Source organism: Natrix helvetica (genome assembly GCF_964273705.1).
Source record: "Natrix helvetica genome assembly, chromosome: 6".
Classification (NCBI taxonomy): Eukaryota; Metazoa; Chordata; class Lepidosauria; order Squamata; family Natricidae; genus Natrix; species Natrix helvetica.
Window position 1 is genome coordinate 75,871,958 of NC_138553.1, and position 27,807 is coordinate 75,899,764.

Sequence of the window (27,807 nt, forward strand, 5' to 3'; positions counted from 1 at the left end):
TCCTTGATCCCGAAACGTCTAAGCCCTGTTATTTTCTGCAACAGTATAGCATTTGCTTCATTTTGCTAGCAGGCTGGTTAGTGCAAAGGGTGTCTGTGTGTGAGTGTGTATGTGTGTGTGTGTGTGTCTGTACACATGTGTGTCTGTTTGCCTACAAAGGCTACTCTGTTTCATGCACCAGGCTAATGCTACTGAAGAAAAATACATTGTTATGGCATAATAGCAGAACAGTATTGGAAGGGACCTTGGAGGTCTTCTAGTCCAACCCCCTGCTCAGGCAGGAGACGCTATGCCATTTCAGCCAAATGGTTGTCCAATCTCCTCTTAAAAACCTCCAGTGGTGGAAGTCTGTAGAGATTCTCAATCACCCAGGTTAAGATTATCCCAAAAGTGCTTTTTTTCAGGAGGCAACTGGCTTTTCTTATTTTTTTTTCTTTTGAAGACGTTTCGCTTCTCATCCAAGAAGCTTCTTCAGCTCTGACAGGATAGTAGGGGATGGAAGGATTTATTATCCCTGGCAGACAGGCTTTCGAGTTTGGAGCGGTTAATTCGAGTCATTATTGTTGCCCTTGAAGCTGAAATAGTCATTGACAGGTAGGATGTTGCAGTAGATAATTTTATGTACTACCTTCGGTCAGACCAAATCCTGTCAGAGTTGAAGACGCTTCGTGGATGAGAAGCGAAACGTCCTCAAAGGAAAAAAAAAACAGCGGCCTCTTGGGAAAGCACCTTTGGGACAACCGTGACTGAGAATCTCCACAGCCACACAAGTGATGGAGAACCCACAAGGGCTGCGGGCTCGGCCCCCTCACGAAGGGATCCAAACCCGGCCCGGGGCGGCCCGAAACTCGGGCAGAGGAGAACGGAGAGCCAGTCAAAGTCCCACGCCGCGCGAGCGCCCGCCGGGCTGACAGGCCGGGACGATTGCGCTTTCGTTTTGGATTGGAAGGCGGCGCCCGGCGTCTGCCTGCCGTCGCCGCCCCCTTCCTCGCTCAAAAGGCCGGAGCTGAGGCTCCGCAGACGAGAGGCGGCAGCCAGGGCACCATGACGGGGCTACGGGACTGCAAGGTGAGGCCCAGCGCAGGCGCCTGGGGGCAGCCGCTGGACGTCTTGGCGGCGCCCCGGACCGTTTCGCCCCGCTTCAAGTTTCTTGCAGCCGCTTCGAAACCATCTGTGGCTTTTGTCCAGGAGGCCGGAGAACGTCCGGGCGTAGCCAAGGGGGCGTTTCGGGTGGTTTCCTCCTGTCCCGTCCTGTTTCTTGACTCGTATCAGCGGAGATTGAGGGGAGGGGGCTTCCGTTGGTTCTAGCTTGGGGCCGAGCAGAAGCCAGGGCGGCCCTAGGAGGGGCTCTGTGCAGGGAGAGAAGGAGAGACGGGTTCAAATCCAGCCTTAGAGCATTCCAGAGTGGAGTTGAGGCCAGTTGGGGCCAGTCTGCTCACCCACTGCAGAGTCAGGAGAGGGCAACTCGCATGCCACTTTGAGCTGCCGAACGAAGAGGGTGGCCTAACTCAGAAAACGATCTTGCCTTGACTGCCCTAGTATGAAAATAGATAATAGCCATTGCAAAGCCAAACTTCTTGTGTTTTAAAATAGTATTTATTACATTTCCCAACATTGAAAACACAAAATGTAACATCTGTAACAGCTTCTCTGTATCGGTATCCATACCTTTCGTAACAATCCTATTTACAAAAATTCTAACTCTATATCACCATCCTAAATTATATCCTTACTTAAATTATTTATTTATTTTTATTTATTTTTATTTAATTAGATTTCTAGACCGCCCCCTCTCCCCGAAGGGACTCGGGGCGGTGTACAGGTATAAATTTAAAAAACCATACAAACAATAGCATACATAGCTAAAATTAGATTAAATAGCCCCTGTATGAATTTATAAAAATTAAAACTTAGACCATAAAACCAATCATAAAAATTTAACAATAAAACTGAGGTGGGAAAGCTGGAATTAGGCCAGGCCGGCTAGCTGGAACAGGTGGTTTTTGAGTTTCTGACGGAAGGAGCGGAGGTCCTTCCGCTTATAATAACATCCACTCACACATTGATATCATATCTTTCTTACAAATTTTGCATTCTATATATTATACTTTTGCATCCTACGCCTTAAGTTCTACGTTGACTCTCAAGCCAGGAGTACCATCTATTCCAAATTTGATTGTACTCTGTTTCTTCCCTCTCCTTCATTTCCATAGACAGTCTATCCATTTCTCCCCCTTTCTTAGATTTTCCTTCTTATAATTGGGTCTATAAAACCAAACTTCTTCGATGCACTTTTTCCTGGTGGTGCCCCATCCAGCCTTTGCAAAGCCTGCCACAAAGACCCAACTTCTTGGGAGCAAGGGAAGCTTGGAAGTTAAGTCTCTCTCTCTCTCTCTCTCTCTCACACACACACACACACACACACACACACACACTCTCACTCTCACTCTCTCTCACTCTCTCTCTCTTTCACACACACACACACCCCAGCCCAGTTTTCCCCAGGTTGCAGCAGAAGGGATGCTGTGTAGGGCAATGTGTGAGGTACTGGATGAGGAGAGCCGTGCCAGCTTGCTTCCTTGGCATGGAAGACCCGTTGATGGTCCGAACTTTGGTCAACGGTTGCAACTCCTGGAGGCAGAATTGAGCTGATCTGGTTGGGAGCCTTTCCGGAGTGGGAAGTGTGAGGCGAAGGAAGGAAAAGATTGGGAGGCAGGTTATTCATTACGTGGAAAGCTGAATCGTGGACAAAGTTCAGGAAGTGACATTTGGAACTCCTGGGGGTTGGACTCTGTGGTTGAAGAAGTTTTGCAACAGTCTCGCCAAGGTCTCTACAACTAGCCTTCAACAAGTTGGATTAAGGATTTTTGGAGTTTCTGGCTCAATCCTTGCTTGGATGGGGTAGCCTAAATAGATGTTCAGTTGGGGAAAGGAGGGTAAATGACATGCTCGAACAAGGTCACAAAATCTGGTGCACAGCATGTGTGCGGTGAGGCCATGATACGTGATGACATCTCCAAGGGGTGTGTGGATAAATGACCGCGGGAGCCAATTTGGTATAGTGGTGAAGCACCAAGCTAGGAACTAGGAGACTGGGACTTCTAGAACCACCTTGGGCATAAAACCAGCGCGTGCCAGCCGCTTTTTCCTCAGCCCTAGGAAGGAGGCAATGGCAAAGCACTTCTGAAAAACCTTTGCCAAAACACTGCAGGGTCTTGCCCAGGCAATCTTATCAGAATTGCACATGATTGAACAGAAGGAGAAAAGTCCCATCGATGTACAGTGTTACGTTTATAAACTTTAAAAAAGAATATGCTGCCAATGTCGGTGAGTCTCTTTGTTAGGATCCGGGCATACTGGGGTGTGAAGAGAATGGACTTTGAACTGAAAATGAGTGCCAGATTAGCAGGGAGGGCTTGAATATCCTTTGAGGGTTGATTTTGTGTGTATGTGTGTGGGGGTGTGCTTGTGTGCCCTTCAGGTTAGCCTTGCATCCTGGAGACACCCTTGGACATTTCCTGTCAATATTTTGAAGTTTTGAAACCATTTCCCAGATGGTTTTCAGACTCTGGCTGAATTAGAACTCACCATCTCTGGATTTCTAGGTGAAAACCATTTGGCCAGTCCCTGTTGTGAGGAAAAGAGGAGGAGAAAGAAGCATATATGTATGCTCACCGCCTGGAATTATTTATCGACAATAATAAAGATGGGATATAAATAAATAGAACCACTACAACTTTGAGGGGTGAGGCCAATCATTATTTGCTAGTTAGAGAAAAATACTGGGTTTTGCTAATTATGGAAAGTACTGTTGCTACTATTGATTGTAGCAACAGTAGATTATGGGATGGAGGGGAAGATAGGCTGATTTGCCAGCCGTGTAAAAGATAGCATGATTTTCTGAACATATAAAGTTATGCAAGATTGGATGGGAGGCTACCAAGAGATCCCAGGCCTATGCTAATTGGAGAATCTAAAGAACATCCCAGAAGAAGGGAATGGTGAAGCCAAGAAAGCAACATGAAGTGAGCAGGCTTTGAGCTCAAATCAAAGAAAGTTTTATCCCTTTTCTGCCTGCCCTGTCTTTTGAGAGAAATAGTCGTGCTATTATGAAAAGCAAATGTGTCTGAATTGGCTCCCGGGGGGATAATTTCAAAACTCTAGTTGGATAATGATGATAAATTTTTGTCTCGGGATGTATTCTCACAGTGCTAAAAGCCAGCGGCATTCGCAAGGCTTCCTGTGAATCAAAACCCTTTCAGTAAGGTATTTAACCACCACCTACATCTTGGTAAACTTAAAAAATGTGGGATAGACAGCATCATCTAACAGATGGCTTTGTAGCTGATTGACAAACGGCACTCAATATGTGGTTATCAACGGAACTACATCTAACATGGAAGGAAGGAAGCAGGGAAGTACCTCAAGGTTCTGTTTTACACTTCTGGAGGTGTAAAAAAGTACAAGGGACTTTTTATCACATATGGCGAACCTGCCCGGAAACACAAAAACATTGGACAAACATTTGAAAATAGGTGCAAGAAATTTGAACAGATACAATACAAACCCGAAAATCTTTCTGCTTGGGAATAATCAAAGGGAAATATACAAAGAAAATTAAGTACACATTAACACATCTGCTAACCACAGCTAGAATAGCATTTGCCCAATGCTGGAAACAAAATAATACCCACTCGGATGAATTAGTGATACAAAAAACTTTGGATTGTGCAGAGATGGACAAATTAACACTGAAATTAAAAGATAAAGAAGAGTCGGAATATTATGAAATTTGGAACAATTAGTACTGTGCAGTGATTCACTTAACCACTCCAGCAATAAAAGTTGTAAAATGGGGCAAACACCGTATTTTTCAGAGTATAAGATGCACCTTTTCCCCCCCAAAAAGAGGGTGAATATCTGGGTGTGTTTTACACACGGAATACGACATTTGTGGCCTCCCGAAACCCTCCCCCTTCACCAAAATGGCCGTTAATCTATTGAAAGTAATGAAAAAATACATTTACCAGAGTTCCATAGATTTTAAGCCTCTTTGTTGTTAAAAAAAAAAAAGCAACATAAACAACAATTTTGAATTGAGAAAAGTATCTTTCCTTTGTGTGTCTTCTGTAATTTTGTGCTTGTGTTTCAGTTTTTCATTTTGCATCTTTTCCAGGCCTGGCAGGACGCGGGACTTTTCCTTTCAACCACCAGTAATGAGGCTTGTAAACTTTTTGATGCTGCGTTGACTCAGGTGGGGATGAGGAAAAGGTTGTGGGAGAGACTGGTGGGCATAAAGATTCTTATTACTAACAGTCAGTTGTAGAAATTGTGACAAGGGGAAGGAAAATGCCAAGAGTTTTATATCTTAAAGACAAGCAAGTTGATGGGTGCTCCATCATTGGAGGCTTTTAAGAAGAGACTGGGCAGGCATTTGTCTGGAATGATATAGGCCCGTGATGGCGAAACTATGGCATGCGTGCCACGGGTGGCATGTGGAGCCATTTCTGAGGGCATGTGAGGAGGTGCCCTGTCAGCTTCAGTGTGCATGTGCGTGCTGGCCAGCTGATTTTCGGTCTTGATTTTCAGCCGTTTTTCGCCCTCCGGAGGCTTCCCTGAACCTTCTGGGTTGCCGAACGCGCAACTCGGAGGTTCGGGAACAGATTTCTAGTTTGCACGTTGGGCTGTTTCTCGTCCTCTGGAGGCTTCAGGGAAGGCTCCTGAAGCCTCTGGAGGGTGAAAAGCCATCCAATGGGCAACCCAGAAATCCATTCCCGAACTTATGGTTTGCATGTTGGGCCGTTTTTCACTCTCCTCAGGCTCCTAGAAAGCCTCTGGAGCCTGGGGAGGGCAAAAAATGGACTACCGGGCCCACCAGAAGTCAGAAAACGGGCCGTTTTTGGCCTCGTGGTGTGTGGGAGGCCGTTTTCACCTTCCCTAGGCTCCTCGAAAGTCTCTAGAGCAGCGGTTCTCAACCTGTGGGTCGCGGCCCCTTTGGGGATCGAACGACCCTTTCACAGGGGTTGCCTAAGACCATTGGAAAACACATGTTTTCGAAAAAATACGGAAAACAAAAAATAATTTTATGGTTGGGGGTCACCACAACATGAGGAACTGGTTGCGGCATTAGGAAGGTTGAGACCCACTGCTCTAGAGCTTGGGGAGGGTAAAAAAATGAACCTACCAGGCCCACCGGAAGTCAGAAAACGGACCATTTCTGGCCTCCGGAGGGCCGCAGGGGGAGGGGCAGGGGAAGCCATTTTTGCCCTGCCTAGGCTCAAAGAAAGCCATGCACAGGACAGCGGCAGGTGGGTGGGTCATGCGCACATGCACAGGGGACATGGCGTGGGGAGGCATTAAATTATGGGGTGGGCACGTCAGTGCATGGGATAACGCACATGGGCGTGCTTTTGGCACCTGAGGCAAAAAAGGTTCGCCATTACTGATATAGGCAGTGGTGGATTTCAGCCGACCCGGTTGTTAAATTGCTGACTGGCCCTGCCCCTTCCAGGAGTCTCCACGCGCCCCGTTTTGGCTCCCAGCTAAGTGCAGGGATGCCTATTAGGCCCAAAACGGGGTGTGGGAGGGCGTTTTTGCTCCTGGGGGGTGCAGGAGGCAGAGTGCTGCCTGGCCACGCCCTCTCGGTAAATGAAAGTAAGTGAATACCACCCTTAAGCAAAATCCACGAGTGATTTTTAAATATGAATAGAAATAAAGGAGCGGCCTTAAGGATATTTTGCTACATGTCTACATTTGGAAGAAGTGGCTTTTTAGTGGAAGTTGTCCTTCTTTTTGCTCTTTCACAAAAGGCTCTCTTTGTATTCTTAACCAACAAGAGTTATTTCCTTTATTCCAGTATGTGACCTGGACGAATGACCAGAGTCTCGGGGGTCTTGAAGGAACCTTTTCAAAACTACAGGTGGCAGATCCTAACTTTGGTAAGTGGGCCATCAGGGCTGATCCAAGAAGGATCCAGTGATGTGGAGTGGCTTAGAATTTATTTATTATTTACGTATTTATTTAGTTTGTCAAACATCTACAAGATAACAGGTATGAGTATCAACATGGACATGAACAAGGCAAATGAGTACAGATAAATGGGGACAGTAGTACAGGGACGGTAAGCACGCTGGTGCGCTTATGCACGCCCCCTTTACGGACCTCTCAGGAATGGGGTGAGGTCCATGCTAGACAGTTTGAGGTTAAAGTAACGGGGGTTTGAGGATGTAACTCCGTCTCCTTCCTTCCTTCCCTCCCTCCTTCCTTCCTTCCCTCCCCCCTTCACCTTCCTTCTTTCACTCTCCCTCCCTCCCTCCCTCTACTTCCTTCCATCCTTCTTCCTTCTTGCCTTGCCCCTTCCCTCCCTCCCTCCCTTCGCTTCCTCCTCACCTTCCTTCTTTCACTCTCTCATTCCCTCTCCTTCCTTCCTTCTTGCCTTGCCTTGCCCCTTCCTTCCTCCCCTCCCTCCCTCCCTTCTCATCTACCCTCCTTCCTTCCCTCTCTTTCCTTCCTTCCCTCCCTCCTTCCCTCCCCCTCACCTTCCTTCTTTCACTCTATCCCTCCCTCCCTCTCCTTCCTTCCATCCATCCTTCCCTCCCTCCTCATCTTCCTTCCTCCCTCTCCTCCTGTTTTATCTCTTAAACATTTACAATATAATATACAAATATGACCTACAGTACAACAGTTTTTTTTAAGCTTAGCATTAAGCTTTTTATTTTGTAAAAATATTGTTCGTTGGCTGCTTTATCCATTGGTTGGTTGCTTCCCTGCCAGCCGACCTAAAGACTTGAAAAACCCTCTGCTCTTTATTGGCAGTCATGGGCAATGTGATTGCCAACGGTTTGGTCCTGATCAGTACTGGGAGTTCGGTGCGGCTGGACAAGAAACTGGACGAGGCCATCAAGGCCATGGTGTCACTTTCACACTCTCAGCCCTTGAGTGAGCGGGAGAAAATGCACGTGTCTGCCGTGGAGCTCTTCGCTCGTGGGTATGTTTTTCCTTGGATGAATTGCGTTTTGCGTTTGCGGGCAATTCTATGCCTGCAGATGTCCATAGAATGCCTTTTTCTACTATTTTGTGACAAAATACAGTACACAGAGGTTTTATCTTTCAAACAGTGGTTTATATACAAGGTTTATATATACATACATACCAGTGGTGGGTTCTAGCCGGTCCAGGCCCCCCCCAACAGACTGAGGGACCTTGAATTGGCCCCCTTTTTAAAACGTTTGAGGACCCCTGACTTACAACCTTGTGTGAACACTACCGTATTCTTCGTTTGACAAAAAAGTGGCCATTTTTAGGAGGTCTGCAGAGTTCAAAACCTTTTTTAAAAAAATTGCCTCTTCAAAATCTTGATGTGTCTTATACTCCGGTGCGCCTTATACTCTGAAAAATATGGCAATTTGTAAACTTTTCTCCTTGCAGGCAGATCTCCCAAGCTTGTGATACGTGGGAAGAAATCCTGCAGAGCAATCCAACCGACATGCTGGCCCTAAAATTTGCCCATGATGGCTATTTTTATATGGGAGCCCAGACTCAAATGAGAGATTCGATTGCCCAAGTTTATCGTTATTGGACTCCAGATATTCCTCTTAGTAGGTAAGGCCATTTTTTTCCTGTGTTTCTCCTCCTACATTGGTACAAGCTCCAGTGATGTTGCACGCATTGTGACATCACAACACCACCGTTTGTGTTGTGTGACACCGTTTGCCTTCCCAAAAATTCCCTTCAGACCAAAGTATTCTAGTTTCCCCTCCTTAACAGAGGTGTGTGTGTGTGTGCGTGTGTTAACAACCACAATGGAAGATGAAAGAATTGGAGAGAAGATTTGAGAAAGGATGGAATGAAGCAGGATTCCATTAGGAAACCTGTGATAAACACAGAAAAGAGTCTGACCTAAGCTTCACCAAATCACGAAACAGACTCCTTGTCCCGAAAAATACCCTTTTTATTTGGCTAATGTGAATTCCTAGCATTCACATCCAGCAAAGTCCCGGCAAATAGTCTTTCAAGGGTGATTTGCAAACACAGACCTTATCAGTCTTTGGATAGTTGCCATGTCGATAGCTTCCAGATGCAACGCTGTACAAGGAAATACTTGGCAAGGAGTCTCTCAGATAAGCAAATCTTCACACTAATAAACTAATTGTCTCCTGCAAACTCCACTCCCCTTTTGCTCCTATTTATTCCCTATGGGAGGGGCCATTCAACATCCCCTTGTGCCTTTACTCCCAAGTCAACCTCTGTTCCTTAACTGTTCCCTTCTCGTGGCAGCTCTGCGCATGAGCACATCGGGAACAAGCTCCAGCTGTTCTCCTGCCCCACTGATATCCTACTCCGAAGGCAGCTGATAACTGTTGGATAGCGCTGGCTCCATCTCTGCCTCCAACGCAGAGCCCTCATCAGAGCCTTCCCCAGACTCCAGGACTGGCCCATGTTCCTCCCCAACCTCCTTACTGTCTGAATCTGCCACCAGCTCGGCTGGCCACTGGCGGGTCACAATACCATGTTCAGCCAGACCATGGACCCCAAATGGACAGTGGCCCAGGTTCACGTATATTGCTAAAGCACAAAGAGTACAGAATCCAGAATAACAGATTGGAAGGGACCTTGGAGATCTTCTAGTCCAACCCACGTAGAGACTTGTCCTACTGCCTTCCCGCCATCTGCAACTCCAGGGACTTTTTGAAGGCTCACTGCTCACCTTCAGCAGACTGCAGATTCAGCCCCAGGTGGGGCAGGGAGAGGGGAGACATACCATGGCCCCTCAAGACAAAACCCCAAAGTTACGATATCGTGCGGAGTTGCTTAACTTGATCTGGCTTGGGAATTCAGTGGCCTCTAACCCAAAACCAGATTGACTTGGCCTGTCAGCAAAATGTTGCTTTGAAGCAAAGAGAGAAATAGCAGGAAGCAAAAAAGAACCCAAGGGAGGTTTACTCAAATAAATTATAGAAGAATGATAGGAGAAAATCAGAAGACATACAAAAGGAAAAAGAAGAAGAAAAAGGGGAACTTAAGAGTAGGAGGCAGAGGAGGAAAAGAAAGCTGAAGAAAAATAGAACACTAAAGAGAACAAGAGATGAATTAAGAGAAAATGGTTAGGAAAGGAGTAAGGTAAAAAAGAGATATTGGTAGAAAATGAAATATGTTGATACTGTTGATGATATGTAGCTAAATAAGATAATATTGTTAAGTGTGGATAACCAATTAAGTAAAATACTTGTTATATTGAAATGGAATTTGATGATATATGCTGCATACCGACACTAGAAATAACAAATGGAAAATGAAATGATAAAGTTGGTACACTTTTTTTCTGAAAGGGAGAAAAATGGTTTTGTTTGTTTATTTATTAAGAAAAATTTAAATTTAAGATGGAAATATGGTAAGAAAATAGTGGGGCCGAAATTAGAAATGATAAATGTGATGTAAAATTAATTATGTATAAGAGAAAATGTAAAAAGGGGGGAAAACCCGGATATCACTTCGATTGTAAAGGGGTTTTAACATTTGTAACAAAAAATAAAACAGAAAAAAAAAGGAAATGTTGCTTTGAAGAGGCATATCAAAGCTGTGCTGATTAACTTCTATGTGAAAGGTTTCTTCTTCTTTTTTTCTTCAGCTACATTAAAGGCATGTATGCCTTCGGCTTGGTTGAAACCAATTTCTATGACCGTGGTGAAAAGCTGGCCTATGAGGTAACTGAAATAAGAAGCAGACCTGTGGCAATGAAGGATCTTACTTTTCATTTCTTGACAGAGAAGTTGAGTGAGGGAGAAAAAAACAACAACAGAAGGGACTGATAAGGAACTCTCTGAGCCACACATTTTTATTCAAAGGCCGAAGTTTCCATGAATTCCATTAAAAGCTTCAGCCTTTAAATAAAATTTGGCAGAAGAGGCACTATCAAACATCCTCTGATATTTTTTTTTGCCACCCTGGAAGCGTGTGAGAGGCTCTTGATGGCAGATGTAAGGTAGATGTGGAAACTAACCAAGGAGAGAAGCAATCTATAACTAAGGAAAAATTTCCTGACAGTTAGAACAATTAATCAGTGGAACAGAAGTTGCCTCCAGAAGTTGTGAATGCCACAACACTGGAAGTCTTTAAGAAGATGTTGGATAGCCATTTGTCTGAAATGGTGTAGGGTTTCCTGCCTAGGCAGGGGGTTGGACTAGAAGACCTCCAAGGTCCCTTCCAACTCTTCTCTCTTCTCTTCTCTTCTCTTTTCTTCTCTTTTCTTCTCTTCTCTTCTCTTCTTAGATGTGACTGTGTTTATTTCCTAAGAGCTCAATAAAGGAGATTCCTCCGAGATTTCCAACTTATTGGTTGCTACCCAGAGGAGAAAGAACACTGATCTCTGGCCAAAGGAGTATCTGAGCATTATGTTTTCTTGTCTAACTAGAGCATTTCAGCCCCCTCTACAGAAAATACATCTACTGCAGCATTTACAGGAACGTTATGATCCCAGTGAGGGGAGAGGGAGAAAGAGTAACATCCTAAAAACTGACCACACCTCCCTCACCTGAATCAGGGTTTGGGGCTCCCCATCATATGTCTCATGGGAATCTACCCAAGTCTTACAGTAGGTGAGGTTCTCCTCGTAATGCGATGACAGCTTCATTAGAATGCATAATTTTCTTTCCCCTGCATTCCTCAATTAGGCTTTAGCCATCAATCAGAGAGACGCGTGGTCTGTCCACGCTTTGGCTCACGTGAATGAAATGAAAGCGGATTTTAAGAGTGGGCTGGCATTCATGAAGCAAACCGAAAACAACTGGAAGGTAACCATCTACTTATTCGTTTCCCCCCCCCCTAAAATGGCCGCCAGCTTCCTCTCGGCTTGAAGGGTTTGTGGCAGGCATGAAACCCTCTTGCCTTTGCTATCGGTTCGGGACCAGGAGCGTGTTCCTGTGCACGCTTGCGTTGCTCGCACGCAGCGCTTCTGCGCATGCCCAGAAACCTCTGTGCATGCGCAGAGGATCCGTGATGACTTTTGGGGGAGTGGGCGGAGCGCAATAGTGGTATAGGGTCCTTGCAGGTTGCTCGAAAGAGTCAAGGTGGTGACTGAAGCATTGCCCCTGTTTTATGCGTATGCGGAGAGCTGTTTAAATGGTCCTTGCAGATCCTTAGCGGATTTTGAGTGCTTTTATCAATATCTTAGATTTTTGTTGCATTTTAGTGTGGGGCCTCCTTTGTGATCAGTTTTGTCGTTCACAGGAAACCAAAATGAGCAAGGAAAGGAAATGCCCCACATTTGGTGATCCATCGGGCAAGCAGCTAAAGCAGGGGTCTCAAATTCAAGGCCCGCAGGCCAGATCTGGCGTGCGGGATGCTTAGATCTGGCCCTGGAAAGTGGAAAGGACTACCCCTCCTCCAGTGCTCCATTTTTGCTGGCAGACAGTTGTTGGAGGCCGTTGTGGCCCAAAACAGCCCAAAAATGTGTGCGACCCCCAGGGCTCTGTTTTTGCTGGCAAAGAGCTGCAGGAGGCCGTTTTAGCCAAAAACGGAGACAGGGCGGGCCATGCGTGGCCCCCTGAAGCTCTGTTTCTCCTGGCAGAGGGCTAGCAAAACAAACTCAAAACAAAACGAAAGGAGAAATGTTTCCCCTTTTGCATTTGAGCATCCAAGAAGGGACAGGAAAGGAGAAAGGGGAAAAGGGAAGACAAAGAAAGGAAGAGGGGAAGAGTGCAAGGAAGGAAAAATAAGGCATGACGGGAAGGAAGAAAAAAGGATAATGAAGAGAGAAAGAAGGAAGGAAGGAAGGAAGGAAAGTTATAATGAGGGAGGGAGTGTCTGAGGGAAGTCCTAACTTAGCACTTGGCTATCATAGGTGCCCCCATAAACATGACATTGAGCTGGCCATGTCTACCCTGGCCACTCCCCACCCCCCAGGTCAAACCCAATCCTGATGTGGCCCTCAATGAAACTGAGTTTGACACCCCCGAGCTAAAGGATCGGTGGTGAGAAAACTATCCATTCAGATCTTGTCACTATGGCTACATTGGTGGCAAGTCTTGGCTAAATCACTGTTTGCTTAGCTCCATCCTTCAGAAATATGGAAGTTTATATCCTGATCTATCTTAGCGGACTGTTCTAAGAATGAATATTGCAACAGGAGCTGTCAGCATCAGGAGAGGGATGGGGGGGGGGATGTTTCACATCTGGAACATCAGCATACGAGACCAAACTCTTTGGCCTTGGGTTAATCATCTTGGCATTTCTCTAAGGATAGTTTCCAATAATATAGTCTTGGAGGGTGTTTTGGTGGCACCCAAATAAGTTTCTAGCTTATAATGACCATACTTTTTCCATTCCAGGACAGTGATATGCTGGCTTGCCATAATTACTGGCACTGGGCTTTATACTTTATTGAAAAGGTAAGTGCATTCTTCCACCACTATCTATCCTTTCACAAGAGGTGAAATACATATGGAAAGTGAAAAGTTGGCATCCCAAAGGTGTGTTTTTTTTTTCCAAGAGGCAACTGGACTTTTTTTTTTTGGTTGTTCTTTGAAGACATTTCTCTTCTCATCCAGGAAGCTTCCTCAGCTCCGAAGAAGCTTCTTGGATGAGAAGCGAAACGTCTTCACAGAAAAACAAGAAACTCCAGTTGCCTCTTGAAAAAAAAAATCACTTTTGGGACAACCATGACCTGGATGACTGAGAATTTCCACAGACATTTAGACAGTGGTCATTGTCACCAACCAGTAGAAATAGAACAAAATGTCACCGTATTTTTCCGAGTATAAGACGCACCGGAGTATAAGACGCACCAAGGTTTTAAAGAGGCAAAAAAAATTTAAAAAGTTTTTGCATTCTGCAAACCTCCCAAAAATGGCCTGTTTTTTGCGAAAACAGCATGAATAGCCTTTAGGAAGCTTATAGAGTGCTCCTGGGGGCTGGGGGGGGGCAACATTAAGCAAAACAGGGCCCCTTTTTTTGCTCATTTCTGCCCTCCGCAGGAGCTCTCTGAAAGCCTCCTAAAGGCTCTGCATGGCCATTTTGATGAAGGGGGTAGGGTTTCGGGAGGCAAAAAAATGCTGTATTCAGTGTATCAGCCTCTTTTTTGAGGAAAAAAGGTGCATCTGATACTCCCAAAAATACGGTAATCAGGCCCTTTGGTGAGAGTAAATCTTGCTCTAGATTAGTGTTGATGAACCTTTTGGGCACCAAGTGTGAAACGGGAGCATATGCATTAGCATGGGGGAACGGGGGAAGACCACCTCCCACAACACACTCGCGTGGGAGCACCAGAAATCGGAAGAGCGGTTTCTGGTGGGCGCATGCGCACCGGTCACCTGGTCTTTTGGGTTCTGGTGTGTGCGCTTGCACCAAGACCAGCTGGCCGTGCACATGCGCATGCTGGAAACCGGAAGCTCAACTTCCCAGCATGCACACCACGGAGCTACTCTTCCGGTTCCAACACTCCCATGCATGTGAAAACCAGCTGGCTGGCGCACATGTGTGCGCCAGAACCAGGAAGAGCAACAAGTGACTGCTGGCGCGCCCGGAGAGATGGCTCTGTGTGCCATAGGTTCACCATCACGGCTCTGGATTTGTATGGGATGGAATCGGAGCCATTTGCCAGCAGTTAAAGTCAAAAGGGGTGCTACCACCAGGAGGGTCAACGATGGATTTCACTTCGACAACAAAATGACCAGATGTGGCATCCAGTTTGTGTGTGTTTTTGCTGAGTGTGCTGGTTTATTATTTCTAGTGGGGTGATGGGACCTGTTGTGTATGTGTGGCTATTTCCTGAAGCTGATAGTGGCAGTGATTTTAGCAACCACAGTGCAAGCAAGACTCACATCAAAGGGCTGGACCAAGGAAACCTTCTTCCCTTGGCTAGTTTGGCTAGTCTCAGTGGTGGGATTCAACATTTTTTACTACCGGTTCTGTGGACGTGGCTTTGTGGGCGTGGCGTGGCTTTGTGGGCGTGGCAGGGGAACGTTACTGCAAAATCCCCATTCCCTCCCCACTCATGGGGGAAGGTTACTGCAAAATCCCGATTCCCTCCCCACCCCACTAACCTGCTTTCCAGCTCTGTTCTCCTGTTCAGGGCAACAAAGGAAGATCAGCTGGGAGGCAGCGGGGGCGGGGCCAGCCTATTTGCCGGTTCTCCGAACTACTCAAAATTTCCGCTACCGGTTCTCCAGAACCTGTCAGAACTGGCTGAAGACCAACTCTGGCTGGTCTAGAGAAAAGAAGGACAAAGGATGACATGATAGCAGTGTTCCAGTATTTGAGGGGATGCCACAAACAGGAGAGGGGGGGGGTCAATTTATTTTCCAAAGCACCAAAAAGGAAGACAAGAAACAATGGATGTAGATCAGGGGTGTCCAAACTTGGGAACTTTAAGACTTGTGGACTTCAACTCCCAGAATTCCCCAGCCAACCATGGCTGGCTGGGGAATTCTGGGAGTTGAAGTCCACAAGTCTTAAAGTTCCCAAGTTTGGACACCCCTGATGTAGACTAATAAGGAGAGAAGCAACCTGGAACTAAGGAGAAACTTCCTAACAGTGAAGACAACTAACCAGTGGAACAGCTTGCTTTTAGAAGTCGAGGCGCTTCATCACTGGAGGTTTTTAAGAAGAGACTGTCACTGGTCTGAAATGGTATCGGGTCTCCTGCTTGAACAGGGGGTTAGACTAGAAGACCTCCAAGGTTCCTTCCAGCTGTATTCTAATTGATTGGCCAGGAACGTGGTGTTTACAAATCATTGTTTGTTGGATCCCAGCGCCCAGTAATTGCAAATAAGACAACAGATTACATCGGTTAGAACCTGAGATATTAAAATTCTGATGACTCTTTTTCCTTCTTCCTTCTTGTTTATATTATTATGCGTGCAGGGTGATTATGAGGCTGCTTTGACAATCTATGATACCCACGTAAGTACTACATTTCTTGCTTTCATTGTATTCTTATCAGTCGCACCTCAAGCAGCGAGTTTACTTCCTGTGAAATGACTACATTTCTGTGCCAAATAAAACTGGATTTGCAAATAGAGCATGCCAGTATGAATTACATAATATGTGCTCCTTTTTAAAAAAAACAAGACATCCTCCTGAGTTTGCAAACAAGAGTTTTTCAGAGTAAAGACACACACCTCTCTACACCACTGTTACAGGGGACCACTAGAGCAGTGGCCTCCAACCTTTGGGGCACCACGGACCGGTTCTGTGGTGAGAGGTTTTTCCACAGACCAGAAGGGGTGTGGTTTTGCATGCTGCCTGCATCCCAATGTTTTGACCCACCAGCAGAACTGGCAGCAGATTCGGACAGTGAGGAGGTTGGGGAGGAACATGGGCCAGTCCTGGAGTCTGGGGAAGGCTCTGATGAGGGCTCTGTGCTGGAGGCAGAGATGAGGCCACAGCCATATGCCAGTTATCAGCTGCCTTCAGAGTCAGACATTAGTGGGGCAGATGAACAGCTGGAGCTTGTTCCCAGTGTGCGCATGCACAGAGTTGCCAGACGAAGGGAACAGCTAAAGAACAGGGGTCAACTTGGGAGTAAGGTGAAAGGGGAATGGAGTGAAAGGGGAGTGGAGTTTGCAGGAGACCATTCGTTCACTTAATTGGTTCGTGACTCTCTGAGACTCCTTGCCAAGTGTTTCAGATATCGGCCTGGCAGTTCTTCAAGCCAGATAAGGTCTGTGACTGTACATCCTCCATTGAAAGACTTTGCTGGATGTGAATGAGCAAATTAATAAAAGGGTTTTTTTGTCGAGACAAGGAGTTTGCTTCAGCCTCTTGGGAAGCCTAGATCATAACACCCACAGATGGGGCTTCTCTTGTTTTCATGAACTGATTTTTGGCATGCCACAAACCAGTGCCAATCCCTGGGGGTTGGGGACCCCTTCATTAGTGGGGTGAGTTTTTTGTTTACTTATTAAATCAACCTGAGGTATTCGAATTCTCTCTGTATCTCTACTGCAGGATGTCAAACTCGATTTCATTGAGGGCCGCATCGGGGTTCTGTTTGACCTCAGAGGGCCGGGGTGGGCGTGGACAGCATGATTTCACTTGTGTGGGGGGCGCCTGTGGCGACCCAAGTGCCCTGCCAGCGAAAACGGGCTCCCGAGCTCTGTTTTCAGCGGCAACATCCTTCTGCAACCCTCTATCAGCAAAATCGGAGCTCGGGGGTGGGGTGGAGTTGGGTTTGTCTGTTGCCCTTGCGAGCTGCTTTCAGCTGGGATGGTGCCCTGCAACCCTCCCGAGCTCCGTTTTCACTGGCGGAGACACCTCAGGCCGGTCCTCCCTTGTTTCATAAGCAGTCCCGTGGGCCAGATCTAAGCACCCTGTGGGCCAGATCCGGCCCCCGGGCCTTGAGTTTGACACCCCTGCTGTACTGCCATTTAGAGGTACTCCAGATTCAGCAGTTAAGCTCTGGCAGCCCTACTCTACCCTCCAGTCAGTTGTGTATGAGTCAGTGCTTGCTTAGCCTGAGAAATGTGCGCGAGAAAAAAAATCTGTGTCGTAGGAAATTGTGGTTTTTGTGGCTCCCCTCTACACTTAATATAGTGAGGCCCATTTTCTTGTGGGTAGCCAGTATCGTTTCAGGGCATATCTCCTTTGGTATTTACTAGCATGCGTGTGCTTTATTTTAAATTTAGGATTCCAATAGCAAAGGCTAGACCCTGAAGAAATGTATAAAATTCTTTTTTTATATAGTTGATAAATGATGGAATTTCAAAGAGGTTAAGAGATGATGGATAATGAGAAAATATATTAACGAAATGGGAAATATATATACAGTCAAAATAGTAGTGTATACATTAATAGACAATATACATTTACTACAACCCCAATAAGTTAAGTGTAGTACGTGGGAATTTAGGATTAGGTAATTTAATTGCATTAACAACATCAATAATGTGTTAAAATATACCTGTGAATTTAAAAAAGTAAGGATTAGAAATTGTGGAGATCAAAAATGCTGTATTCAGTGTATAAGACGCACCCAGATTTTTTTTTGGCGGGGGGAAAGGTGCGTCTTATACTCCGAAAAATACGGTATTTATTTGTATCACTATTGTTAATGGGGTTTAAAAAAGATTTGATTCAGTCAATGTACTGTCTATAAAATGTGTGTGTATATACTGGGGAAAAAAAATAAAAAAAAATAATGCAAAAAAAAAAAAGAAACGTTTAAAATTTTTAATTTTAATTGAAAGGGTTTTCCTCTCTTTTGTGGAATCCTTTGTTTTAAACAGGAATCGCGGCTGTAAAGAAAACACAGAGTAGGAATAAGGTTAGAGGAAGAGGAAAAACTATTCTGACAGTTTTGTGGAGGAAACTGAACAGTTCAAGAAAATGCTCTTCTCCTCCTCCCCTCTGGTCCCCCCCCCCCCTTAATAGCTCAATCTAAACTCTTAATGATTTTGGGTTTGCAGATTGCTCCCAGATTACAGAAAAGCGGGTCCATGTTGGATGTTGTGGACAACAGTTCCATGTTATATAGGCTTGAATTAGAAGGTAAAAAAAAAAAGAGTTTTCATACGTATATTATCTAAATCAGGAGTGTCCAAACTTGGCAACTTTAAGACTTGTGGACTTCAACTCTCAGAATTCCCCAGCCAGCAGAGCTGGCTGGGGAAATCTAGAAGTTGAAGTCCACAAGTCTTAAAAGTTGCCAAGTTTGGACACCCCGATCTAAATGTTTCCCAGAAGAGATCTCCTTCATTTTGCTTCACCTTCTTCTTTACAATTTAAGTTGTTATTTATATTCCGTGTCAAACAAAAAGCTTGTTCAGCTCCAAGTGTTGGAAACTGCCCAGCTGGGCATCCCATTGGTGAGTTGTGTTTCATTTGGCAAAAGTGGGCAGCTGAGTTATTATTTCGTTCTGTTTTATCCTGCCCCATCCCATCCCAGTCTATTCCATTCCATTCTGTTCCTGTTTTATTCCTGTTCTGTTCTATTCCATTCCTGTTCTATTCTGTTCTGTTATGCTATTCTATTCTACTACTGTTCTTATTCTATTCTGTTCTGTTTTATTCTATTGTTCTGTTCTGTTCTACTCTACTCCCCTCCTCTCCCCTCTACTCTATTCCTGCTCAGCTCCATCCAGAAATACTCGAGGAACAACTGAATACAACAAATTAATCAAAACAATGCAATAATAACCACAAAATAATCACAAGAATGGCAGTCCAACAACAAAGCAAATGTTGCCTTGAACTTCAGAGGGAGAATAGCATCGTTCTCTTCTGGGAGGCAAACTGTGGCAGTCCTGGGTTGCCAAAAAGGAGCAGAAGACAATTGTCACTACCAAGTCGGGAGGTAGTAGAGCATAGACTGTCTTCGGGGAAGAGAACTAGTTTTCATCCTGAGACTGCCTGGCTCAGAATAAGCCCCCAGAAGAAGACAACTCCAAAGTATACAAAGCGATTACCATTTTTTGGGAGTATAAGACGCTCCAAAGTATAAGACGCACCTAGCTTTTGGGGAGGAAACCAAGAAAAAAAAATGTGCCTCTGCCTCCCAGCAATTTGCCTCCTTACAGCAAACAGCCAGTTTCAGCTTCAGCACAGCCTGATTAGCACAAGAAGCTGATTGTCGGGCCTCCCTACGATCAGCTGTTTCAGGCTGCAGGGATTGCCATAGCCTATTGTCGCCTCTGTGTGCCCCATTTTCGGCCTCTGCATTCCATTTTCAGCCTCCGCCCGCCCCGTTTTTGGCCTCCGCCCGCCCCATTTTCCACCCGTTCCAGGCAGCGGGAATCAGAATGGGTGGAAAATGGAACGCACGGAGGCCGAAAACGGGGCATGTAGTGGCCAAAAATGGGGCACGTGGAGGTGGCAATAGGCAATGGCAATCCCTGCAGCCTAAAACAGTTGATGGTTGGGAGGCCGATCCAACCAACAATCAGCTGCTTGTTCTAAACAGGCAATGCTGAAACTGAAACAGGCTGTTTGTTGTTTGTTGCAAGGAGGCAAATTGCTGGGAGGCAGAGGCCAAAGGGTGGGGGCCGTCAGGTGGGCGCGGCTACATTCGGTGTATAAGATGCACCCAAATTTTCACCCTCTTTTAGGGGGGAGAGAGTGCGTCTTATACTCCAAAAATATGGTACTTCTGTCGAAAATTTATATAGTGGCCCAATTCCCTCACGGTGACTCTGCCAGCTTACGGAAATAAAAGGCTCCTTTATTCCTAGGGGTGAATGTGGGTAAGAGGTGGAAAACAATAAACCAGACAACGAAGAAACATGCGCAGGATCACATCTTGCTCTTCAACGATGCCCACATTCTGATGGCCTCCTTAGGTGCTCAGGATCAAAAAACTTCCAGTGAGCTCCTCACCACTTTACAGGACCAGGCCCAGTAAGTGACTCACCATGCTAACAGCAGGCCCCCTTGTTCCTACCTGTTCTCTATGGCTTCACGTTGGGTGTTTTAAGAGGAGCACTGTTCATAAAGTCAATAGAGAGAGAGTTTTCATTTTCCAGACTAGCCTGTGAGTCGCTGTTCTTATCCAAGAACTACAGGAAGTACTTGACTTAAGGCCATAAATAGGGAATAAAATATTGTTGCTAAGCAGGGCAGTTGTTCAGTGAGTCGAACCCAGTTTTACAACCTTCTGGATCAGAGTAGAGGTAGTCCTCTACATACGACCACAATTGAGCCCCAAGTTTCTGTTGTTAAATGAAGCATTGGCTAAGTGCGCTTTGCCCCATTTTACAACCTCTCTTGCCACAGTTGTAAAGTGAATCATTGCAGGCGTTAAGTCAGTAACACGGTTGTTAAGTGAATGTGAGCTCCCCATTGACTTGGCTTGTCAGAAGGTTGCAAAAGGCATGACACCCCCCCCCCCCCAGGAAGCTGTGACCGTCATAAATTCGAGTCCGTTGCCAAGCTTCTGAATTTTGAATCACGTCACTATGGAGATCATGTAAGCCTTAACCCTCTTAAATACATGGTTGGTTGCCAAAAGCCCAAATTTTTATCATTTGACTGTCGGGAATCGGGGGTGGGGTTCTACTGGTTTGGACCAGTTCGGGCGATTGTCGGTAGCTGCGACAATCAGCTGGGAGCGAACCGGTTCACCCCGACAATCAGATGGGCCCACCCGCCAACCCGCGCTATTTTCCTACCTTTATCTTCTCAGCTGATTCGCGCGGCAGAGCAGATTCCCCCATGAATCAGCTTGTTACTCTCCAAAGGAAGTGAACATTTCTTTAACAACCGATTCGCGCGATCACCGAATCGGTTGTTAAACCGGGAGGATCCCACCACTGGTCGGGATGCTGCAATGGTCATAAGTGTGAGACCTGATGGTATCTTTTTCCCCAGTGTCGTAACTTCAAACATTTGCTAAATGAATGGTTGTAAGTCAAGGACTGCTACCTTCAGTGACATCTTGCTAGATTTGGACAATTCTTTGCTTTGGACTTCATTTGGACTCCCTGGCCTTGAAGTGTCAGTGGCCAATCTTTTCATTCAGGGTCATTTGGTTACCGTATTTTTCGGAGTATAAGTCGCACCTTTTCCCCTCAAAAACGAGGCTGAAAATCTGGGTGCGTCTTATACACTGAATACAGCATTTTTTGCCTCCCAAAACCCCACCCCTTCAAAATGGCCCTGCATAGCCTTTAGAAGGCTTTTGTACTCCTGGGGGCTGAGTGAAAAACGGACAGGTTTTTGGTCAATTTTGCCTCCCCTCCCAGCCCCCAGGAGCACTCTATAAGCCTCCTAAAGGCTATGCATGCCCTTTTTTTTGACAAAAAACAGGCCCATTTTTCGGAGGTCTACAGAGTGCAAAAACTTTTTTTTTTTAAATTTGCCTCTTCAAAATCTTGGTGGTCTTATAATCCGGTGCATCTTATACTCCGAAAAATACAGTAATTTCACACGGTCACTTCCAATCTGGATGTCTTTCCTAGGACTTTTACTGACGATCAAGAGCTGAGCCTGGTACAAGCATTGGGAGCGCCTCTTCTACAAGCGTTTGTGGAGTTTGACCAAGGACACTATGACAAGGCCGTGGAACTGTTGTACCCCATCCGATATCAGGTTGTTAAAATAGGAGGGAGCGATGCCCAGGTGAGACGGGAACTGGCCTTTGCCGGCTTTTTCATAAGCGTTTTATTCCTTATCCCAGTGTTTCCCAAACCTGGGCCACTTTAATTATGCTGGCTGAAGAATTCTGGGAGTTGAAGTCCACACATCCTAAAGTAGTCCCGGTTGAGAAATGTCAGAATGTGCACCTGTGACTACGATTTTGAGACAACCCAGGAGCAAAATACAGTACACAGAGGTGTCTTTCAAACAGTGGTTTATCTGAAAAGTATATATGTATAGTCAAACTATTCTCCAAGGCACCTGAGGGTAGAACAAGAAGCAATGGGAGGAAACTGATCAAGGAGAGAAGCAACTTAGAACTGAGGAGAAATTTCCTGACAGTGAGAACAATTAATCAGTGGAACAGAAGTTGCCTCCAGAAGTTGTGAATGCCACAACACTGGAAGTCTTTAAGAAGATGTTGGATAGCCATCTGTCTGAAACGGTATAGGGTTTCCTGCCTAGGCAGGGGGTTGGACTAGAAGACCTCCAAGGTCCCTTCCAACTCTACTATTGTATTGTATTGTATACACATACACATACTAGGCAAAAACAGGCAATCAATCAATCTTCAACTATAACACGGAAGCAGAGAGAGAGAGAGAGAGAGAGGCCCTCACATGACCTCCCTTATATAGACAGCCTCTTAAAGTGATAACCCTGCTCATTCATTCTCATTGCATCATCTCGGTTTACAGCCTTACAGCAGCTGGTCAGCTATTAAATCATCATTACCTTAATAAGAAATAATGCTTTAAACTGTGAAGGGACCTCAGTAAGTAATGTCCTACAAACGTCTGCTTTTGGGAAGCCTAGGTCAGAACAGTTAGGCACTGGACCCAGCTATTCCTCCTCTTCCTCATCAGCCACCCCCAGACCTGGGGGGGCTGTTGACTCTCCATCTGAGGGCTGACGGATGGCCCAGGCTCAACCCCCCCCTCTCTCTCCGCCAGTTCCATTCCCTCTTCCCCCACCGAGCTCTCAGGCTGCCTTGATGCTGATCCTTACTCCCACGCCGCCCCCTCCTCTAAATCAGCTGCTGGAGGGTCTGGCAAATGACAAGGTACAACACGGAGCTTCATCCTGGCCAATATCTTGATTTTTTCCAACCTTCCTCTGCAAATGTTCCACTCAGTTTGAGGATTTAACAACCATGAGCTGCAAGCCAGGTGTGAAATGCTATCGGTTCGGGCCAGTTTGCCCAAAACGGAAGTAAAAAATGCTACAGGTTTTCAGAACCGGTAGTAAAAAAAAAATACAAGAAAAAGTTTTTTAAAAAACGTTACGACGATCACATGTCGCACAGCTGATCTTCGGAACTTTTTAAAAAACTTTTTAAGCATTTTTTTACTACAGGTTCTCCGGAAATGCGCGGGTGGAGGTGGGGAATCCATTTTTGCTCCCAGCAGACTTCCCTGAAGCATGCTAGGCCAAAAGTGGGGAGTGGGGGGTGTTGAGAGAGAGAAAGAAAGAAAGAAAGAGAGGGGGGGAGAGGGAAAAAGGAGAGGTAGGAAGGACTACAAACCTAACACTAGACGCAGCTTCAGAGGATAATCCAGGGCTGGAAGGGACCTGGAGGTCATCTAGTCCAACCCTGCTCCAGCAGGACATTGTTAAAGTGAGTTTCTGTCTTTTGATCCCCCAGTTACATGACTTACATAGCCACGCCCACCATCACATGACACCCCCCACCAAGCCACGCCCACAGAACCGGTAGTAAAAACAAATTAGATTTTACCACTGCAGCAAGCGTGAATATAATTCATCCTGTGCACCACTTTCCACCTTGTAGTATTTCCTTAGAGGCCATAGCAGCATTTATTTTCATTAAAAATAAAAAGGAACCTGGTTATGTTTGATTTTGGGGGGAAACAGACACTCCTTTCCATTCTAATTCCACGTTGGCTAACTGATGGGTGGAAGTGGGCTGCACATTTTCTCTGCATTGACACCTAATCGGTTCCAGATGCTCACCTTGGAGTGAATAACATCTCCTCTACGTTTCCTTCCCTTCCAGAGAGATCTTTTTGCCCAGTTGCTGATTCATGCTGCTTTAAAATGCAAATCCAAAGCCAACCAAAGACTTGCTAGGTAAGTACAGCAAGTACTAGATTCTGGATTTGACCTGGTTGAAAGATAGCAATGAGCGTAGAGGGGAACCGTGGTTGCAATCAGTAAGAGGAGCAGAGATTCAAATTTTGACTGGCTCGAGGCGGAAACATCTGCAGTCACCACTGGATAGCAAGGAGGACAATTTTCTTTGGAGACATCTGTTGTTATTTGGAAGAAGGGAGAGAACTTTTCGCTTTTATTTGCAATGCCTATACAGTTTGTTTGATTTTATGTTTGTCAACAAATACAAGGAAACAAGTACGAAAACACATGAAAAAATGGCACAAATAAATGGATATACAGTAAATAAACAAAACATAGCCATAAGAACATAAAAAGAGTACATATAAATGGGACAGGGATGGTAGGCACGCTGGTGCGCTTATGCACGCCCCCTTAGGGACATCTTAAGCAATGTGTAAGGTCCCCGGTAGACAGCTTAAGGTAAAAGGTATGAGGGTTAGAGGAACTAACAACAGGCTCAGGTAAGGTGTTCCACACACTTACTACTCTATTGCTGAAATTATTTTTCCTCCAATCAAGATTAGAACGGATTACATTCAGTTTGTGTCTGTTGATAGCCCTTGTGTTATTGCAGTTGAAGTAAAAGTAGCCATTAACAGGTAGGACGTTATGGTAGATTATCTTGTGCACTAAGCTCAGGTTGTAATGTCATCGGCGTAGTTCAAGGTTATCCAGGCCTAAAATTTGAAATCTGGTGGTCAGTTCACGACCGACTCCCATTTATTGGAGATGCAAAGCGAATGGTTATTAGCCATTCATCCCCTGCTATTAACAAACTTGCAGTTCAATTGTATCTGCCTGGAAAGGCAATCTAAACCAATTTTAGTGTTTCCAAAAAAGCTAACCACTATCCTCAATTCCAGCTGGAAGCTTTTGCCTGCCTGGAGATGCCTTGCTTCCTTTTATGATTTTGTCTTTATTGCAGGATGCTTTTATTTTTTATTTCTTAATATAAATCCACAGATGTGGGGTTTTCTGTTGGGAGTGACCAGTCCTTCTTAGCTTCCCCCACCCCCAAGATCAATTATTTTGTAGTTTATCCTGTAGGTTTTGTTTAGTTTGAGTTGCTGACCTGTAATAAGGCTTTTGATATGATTAACCAGGATTAAGTAGGTGTGGGGGGGTGTCATTCATTCATTTTATTAAGGCGTGAGAAGCTGTCCCACCCCCGGTTTAGTGAAGGGCAAAAAAGTCACATCACATGACAACGTGATGCCGTGAGTTTGGTATCCCTAGACTAGATCAGGGGTCGGCAACCTTAAACACTCAAAGAGCCATTTGGACCCGTTTCCCACAGAAAACACCGGGGCCCACAAAACGCTTCCCGTGCCTGACTATTTCCTGAGCGGCCACAAAACTAGCATATGTAGTTGAATTAAGCCTTCTGTTTTCTTCTGAAACTTTTCTTTTCTTGGATTTATCCATGGTTGGCCTACCGGTGTGTGTGTGTGGAAAAGCTCAATAAATTGTGTGCTGGTGGGTGTTGCACATTGGTGGTTGTGACACTTAATTTGAGTAACAGGGAGACGCAGCAGAGGGATGAAAAAGCCACATGCGGCTCCAGAGCCCCGGCTTGCTCACCGCCGGACTAGATGATCCATGAGTTCCTTCCAAGTGTAATTCTATGCCTACTTTTGATATCTGCAAAGAAAGTTGTACTTCTTTTCACATGGCTGGTCCAGGTCTTATTTTGGGGGGAATCCAATGAGCCTTTGGGTTTTAAGGGTTTAGAGCCATGGTGGCGCAGTGGTTAGAATGCAGTATTGCAGGGTTAATTCTGCCAACTGCCAGCAGTTTGACTCTCATCAGACTCAAGGTTGACTCAGCCTACCGTCCTTCCGAGGTGAAATGAGGACCCAGATTGTTGGGGGACAATAGGCTGACTCTGTAAACGGCTTAGAGTGGGCTGTAAAGCACTGTGAAATGGTATATATGTCAGGTACTGAGGATTTATTAGCTGCCAGCTTATGTAAGGTTGTAAGCTGTATAAACTGTAAGCTGACGCAATGAGGATGAATCAGCAATACAGATATAGCCAGTTTAAGACCCTAGTGGGGTCCACACAAGCCTTTTATCATTTTAAGAGGTGTCTATATAAAGGTGGCCATTAGAGGGTCTCTCTCTCTCTCCCTCTCCCTCCCTCCCTCCCTCCCTCCCTCCCTCTCTCTCTCTCTCTCTCTCTCTCTCTCTCATTACTCTCCTTGTGTCCATAGCGGAGTGGTTAGGGATTTATCTCTGACAATACAAGTCTAAGTGATTGCTATTTAAAAAGTTCTTCTGTTCAATGTTTTAAGAGCATTGTCCCTTTATACTTTAGATGCCTCCTTATAGAACGTGATGAATTCAGACCAAACTCGCCATTAACCGAACGACTGATGAGGAAAGCAGTAGGCCTTCACGTCCTGGGCTAAACCGAACATCATATAGAGATTTCAAGTCAGGGAGATTGTTGTTGTCCAGACTTGCATAAATCCAAGAAATTTATACGTTCTTTGGAAAACGGTATCCATTGCTCAATTTTGACCCATCTTGTCCTACTTAGCTTATTGAATGTTACTTGCTTCCCTGCATCTCTACAGAAGCATAAGGCAGCCAGATATAGAAGGTGTCTGTTTCTGATTTGTTGGCAACGCTAGTTTACAAATACGATTTTTAAAAAATCAACGGGGTACAATTAAAAGCTTTTGGGCTGCAGAGCTCTCAAATAAACTTTTGGTTATTCAGAAAGTATAAATGTATTGCCTATTTTTTAAAATCACCCTGCCAGGGAGATCCTCTGCTTGGTTGTGGCTAACTGAATAGTGGAGATGTCTTGATATTTTTTTAGATTGACTAATGCATGGAATGGAATACTTTATTTGGCCAAGTGGGATTAGACACACCTGTTCTGACCGAGGCTTCCCAAGAGCATGAAGCAAACTCCTTGTCCCGACCAAAACCCCTTTTATTAATTGACTGCGAATTCTGCTCATTCCCATCCAGCAAAGTCTTTCAAGGGAGGATTTAGTCACAGACCTTATCTGGCTTGGAGAGCTGACAGGCCAATCTCTGCAAAACTTGGTAAGAGTGATGGTCTCGAAGAGTCATGAACCAATTAAGCGAACTAATTATCTCTTGCAAACTCCACTCCCCTTTTTTATTTCCTCTGGGAGGGGCCACTCACAGGCCTAGAGGAGATTCACCCTGACTGCTCTTTAGAAGGCCAGATGCTGAAGAGGAAACTCAAATACTTTGGCCACCTAAGGAAGGACTCCCTGGAGAAGAGCCTCATGCTGGGAAAGATTGACGGCAAAAGAAGAACAGGACGACAGAGAATGAGGTGGCTGTATGGAGTCACCGAAGCAGTCGGCGTGAGCTTAAATGGACTCCAGAGGATGGTAGAGGACAGGAAGGCCTGGAGGAACGGTGTCCATGGGATCCCGATAGGTTGGACACGACTTCACAACTAACAATGCTAGGTGTCTATTTCATGTCCTGGGAGATTATAGAACCCACAAATTTGAAGGACTCTACTGCTGATACTGTGTTGTTGAACATGGTAAGAGGTGGTAAAATAGAAGGGCTTCTCTTAAAATCCACAGATCTCTACAGTTTTAAGCCTATTCA

At 45.4% G+C, this 27,807-nt stretch overlaps 2 protein-coding genes across 5 annotated transcripts in view; one reads left to right on the plus strand and one right to left on the minus strand.

The window, feature by feature from the left end:
• Positions 1 to 24,076, minus strand: part of LOC309394574 (polycystin family receptor for egg jelly-like) — a 34,194-nt gene extending 10,118 nt beyond the window's left edge. The window contains exons 1-3 of one of the 4 annotated variants that reach the window (XM_081957937.1): positions 23,591 to 24,076; positions 21,099 to 21,159; positions 4,423 to 4,492 (exon numbers count right to left, since the gene is read on the minus strand). Coding sequence is in view for 3 of the 4 variants with exons in the window: in XM_081957934.1 (XP_081814060.1) it covers positions 21,099 to 21,143 (45 nt within the window). In the remaining variant the exon portion in view is untranslated. Of the gene's footprint in view, positions 1 to 4,422; positions 4,493 to 21,098; positions 21,882 to 23,590 lie in introns of those variants that run through there. The other 3 variants (XM_081957934.1, XM_081957935.1, XM_081957936.1) reach the window with 3 other exon arrangements.
• On the plus strand, positions 966 to 26,935 carry TTC38 (tetratricopeptide repeat domain 38). Its single transcript, XM_081958001.1, has 14 exons — positions 966 to 1,068; positions 5,177 to 5,254; positions 6,857 to 6,938; positions 7,816 to 7,987; positions 8,428 to 8,601; positions 10,628 to 10,703; positions 11,670 to 11,789; positions 13,326 to 13,385; positions 15,859 to 15,897; positions 18,402 to 18,483; positions 20,163 to 20,328; positions 21,888 to 22,047; positions 24,083 to 24,156; positions 26,519 to 26,935. The coding sequence occupies exons 1-14, from the start codon at positions 1,045 to 1,047 to the stop codon at positions 26,610 to 26,612; spliced, it is 1,401 nt and encodes a 466-aa protein (XP_081814127.1). The 5' UTR covers positions 966 to 1,044; the 3' UTR covers positions 26,613 to 26,935.
• The last annotated feature ends 872 nt before the right edge of the window (positions 26,936 to 27,807 follow it).

Bases quoted from the DNA above. Each gene is read 5' to 3' on its own strand.
- TTC38 (XM_081958001.1), top strand. From the start codon at position 1,045: ATGACGGGGCTACGGGACTGCAAG. The intron at 18,484-20,162 runs GTAAAAAAAAAA...CTTTATTCCTAG, and splicing joins ATATAGGCTTGAATTAGAAG to GGGTGAATGTGGGTAAGAGG. The intron at 24,157-26,518 runs GTAAGTACAGCA...TTTATACTTTAG, and splicing joins GCCAACCAAAGACTTGCTAG to ATGCCTCCTTATAGAACGTG.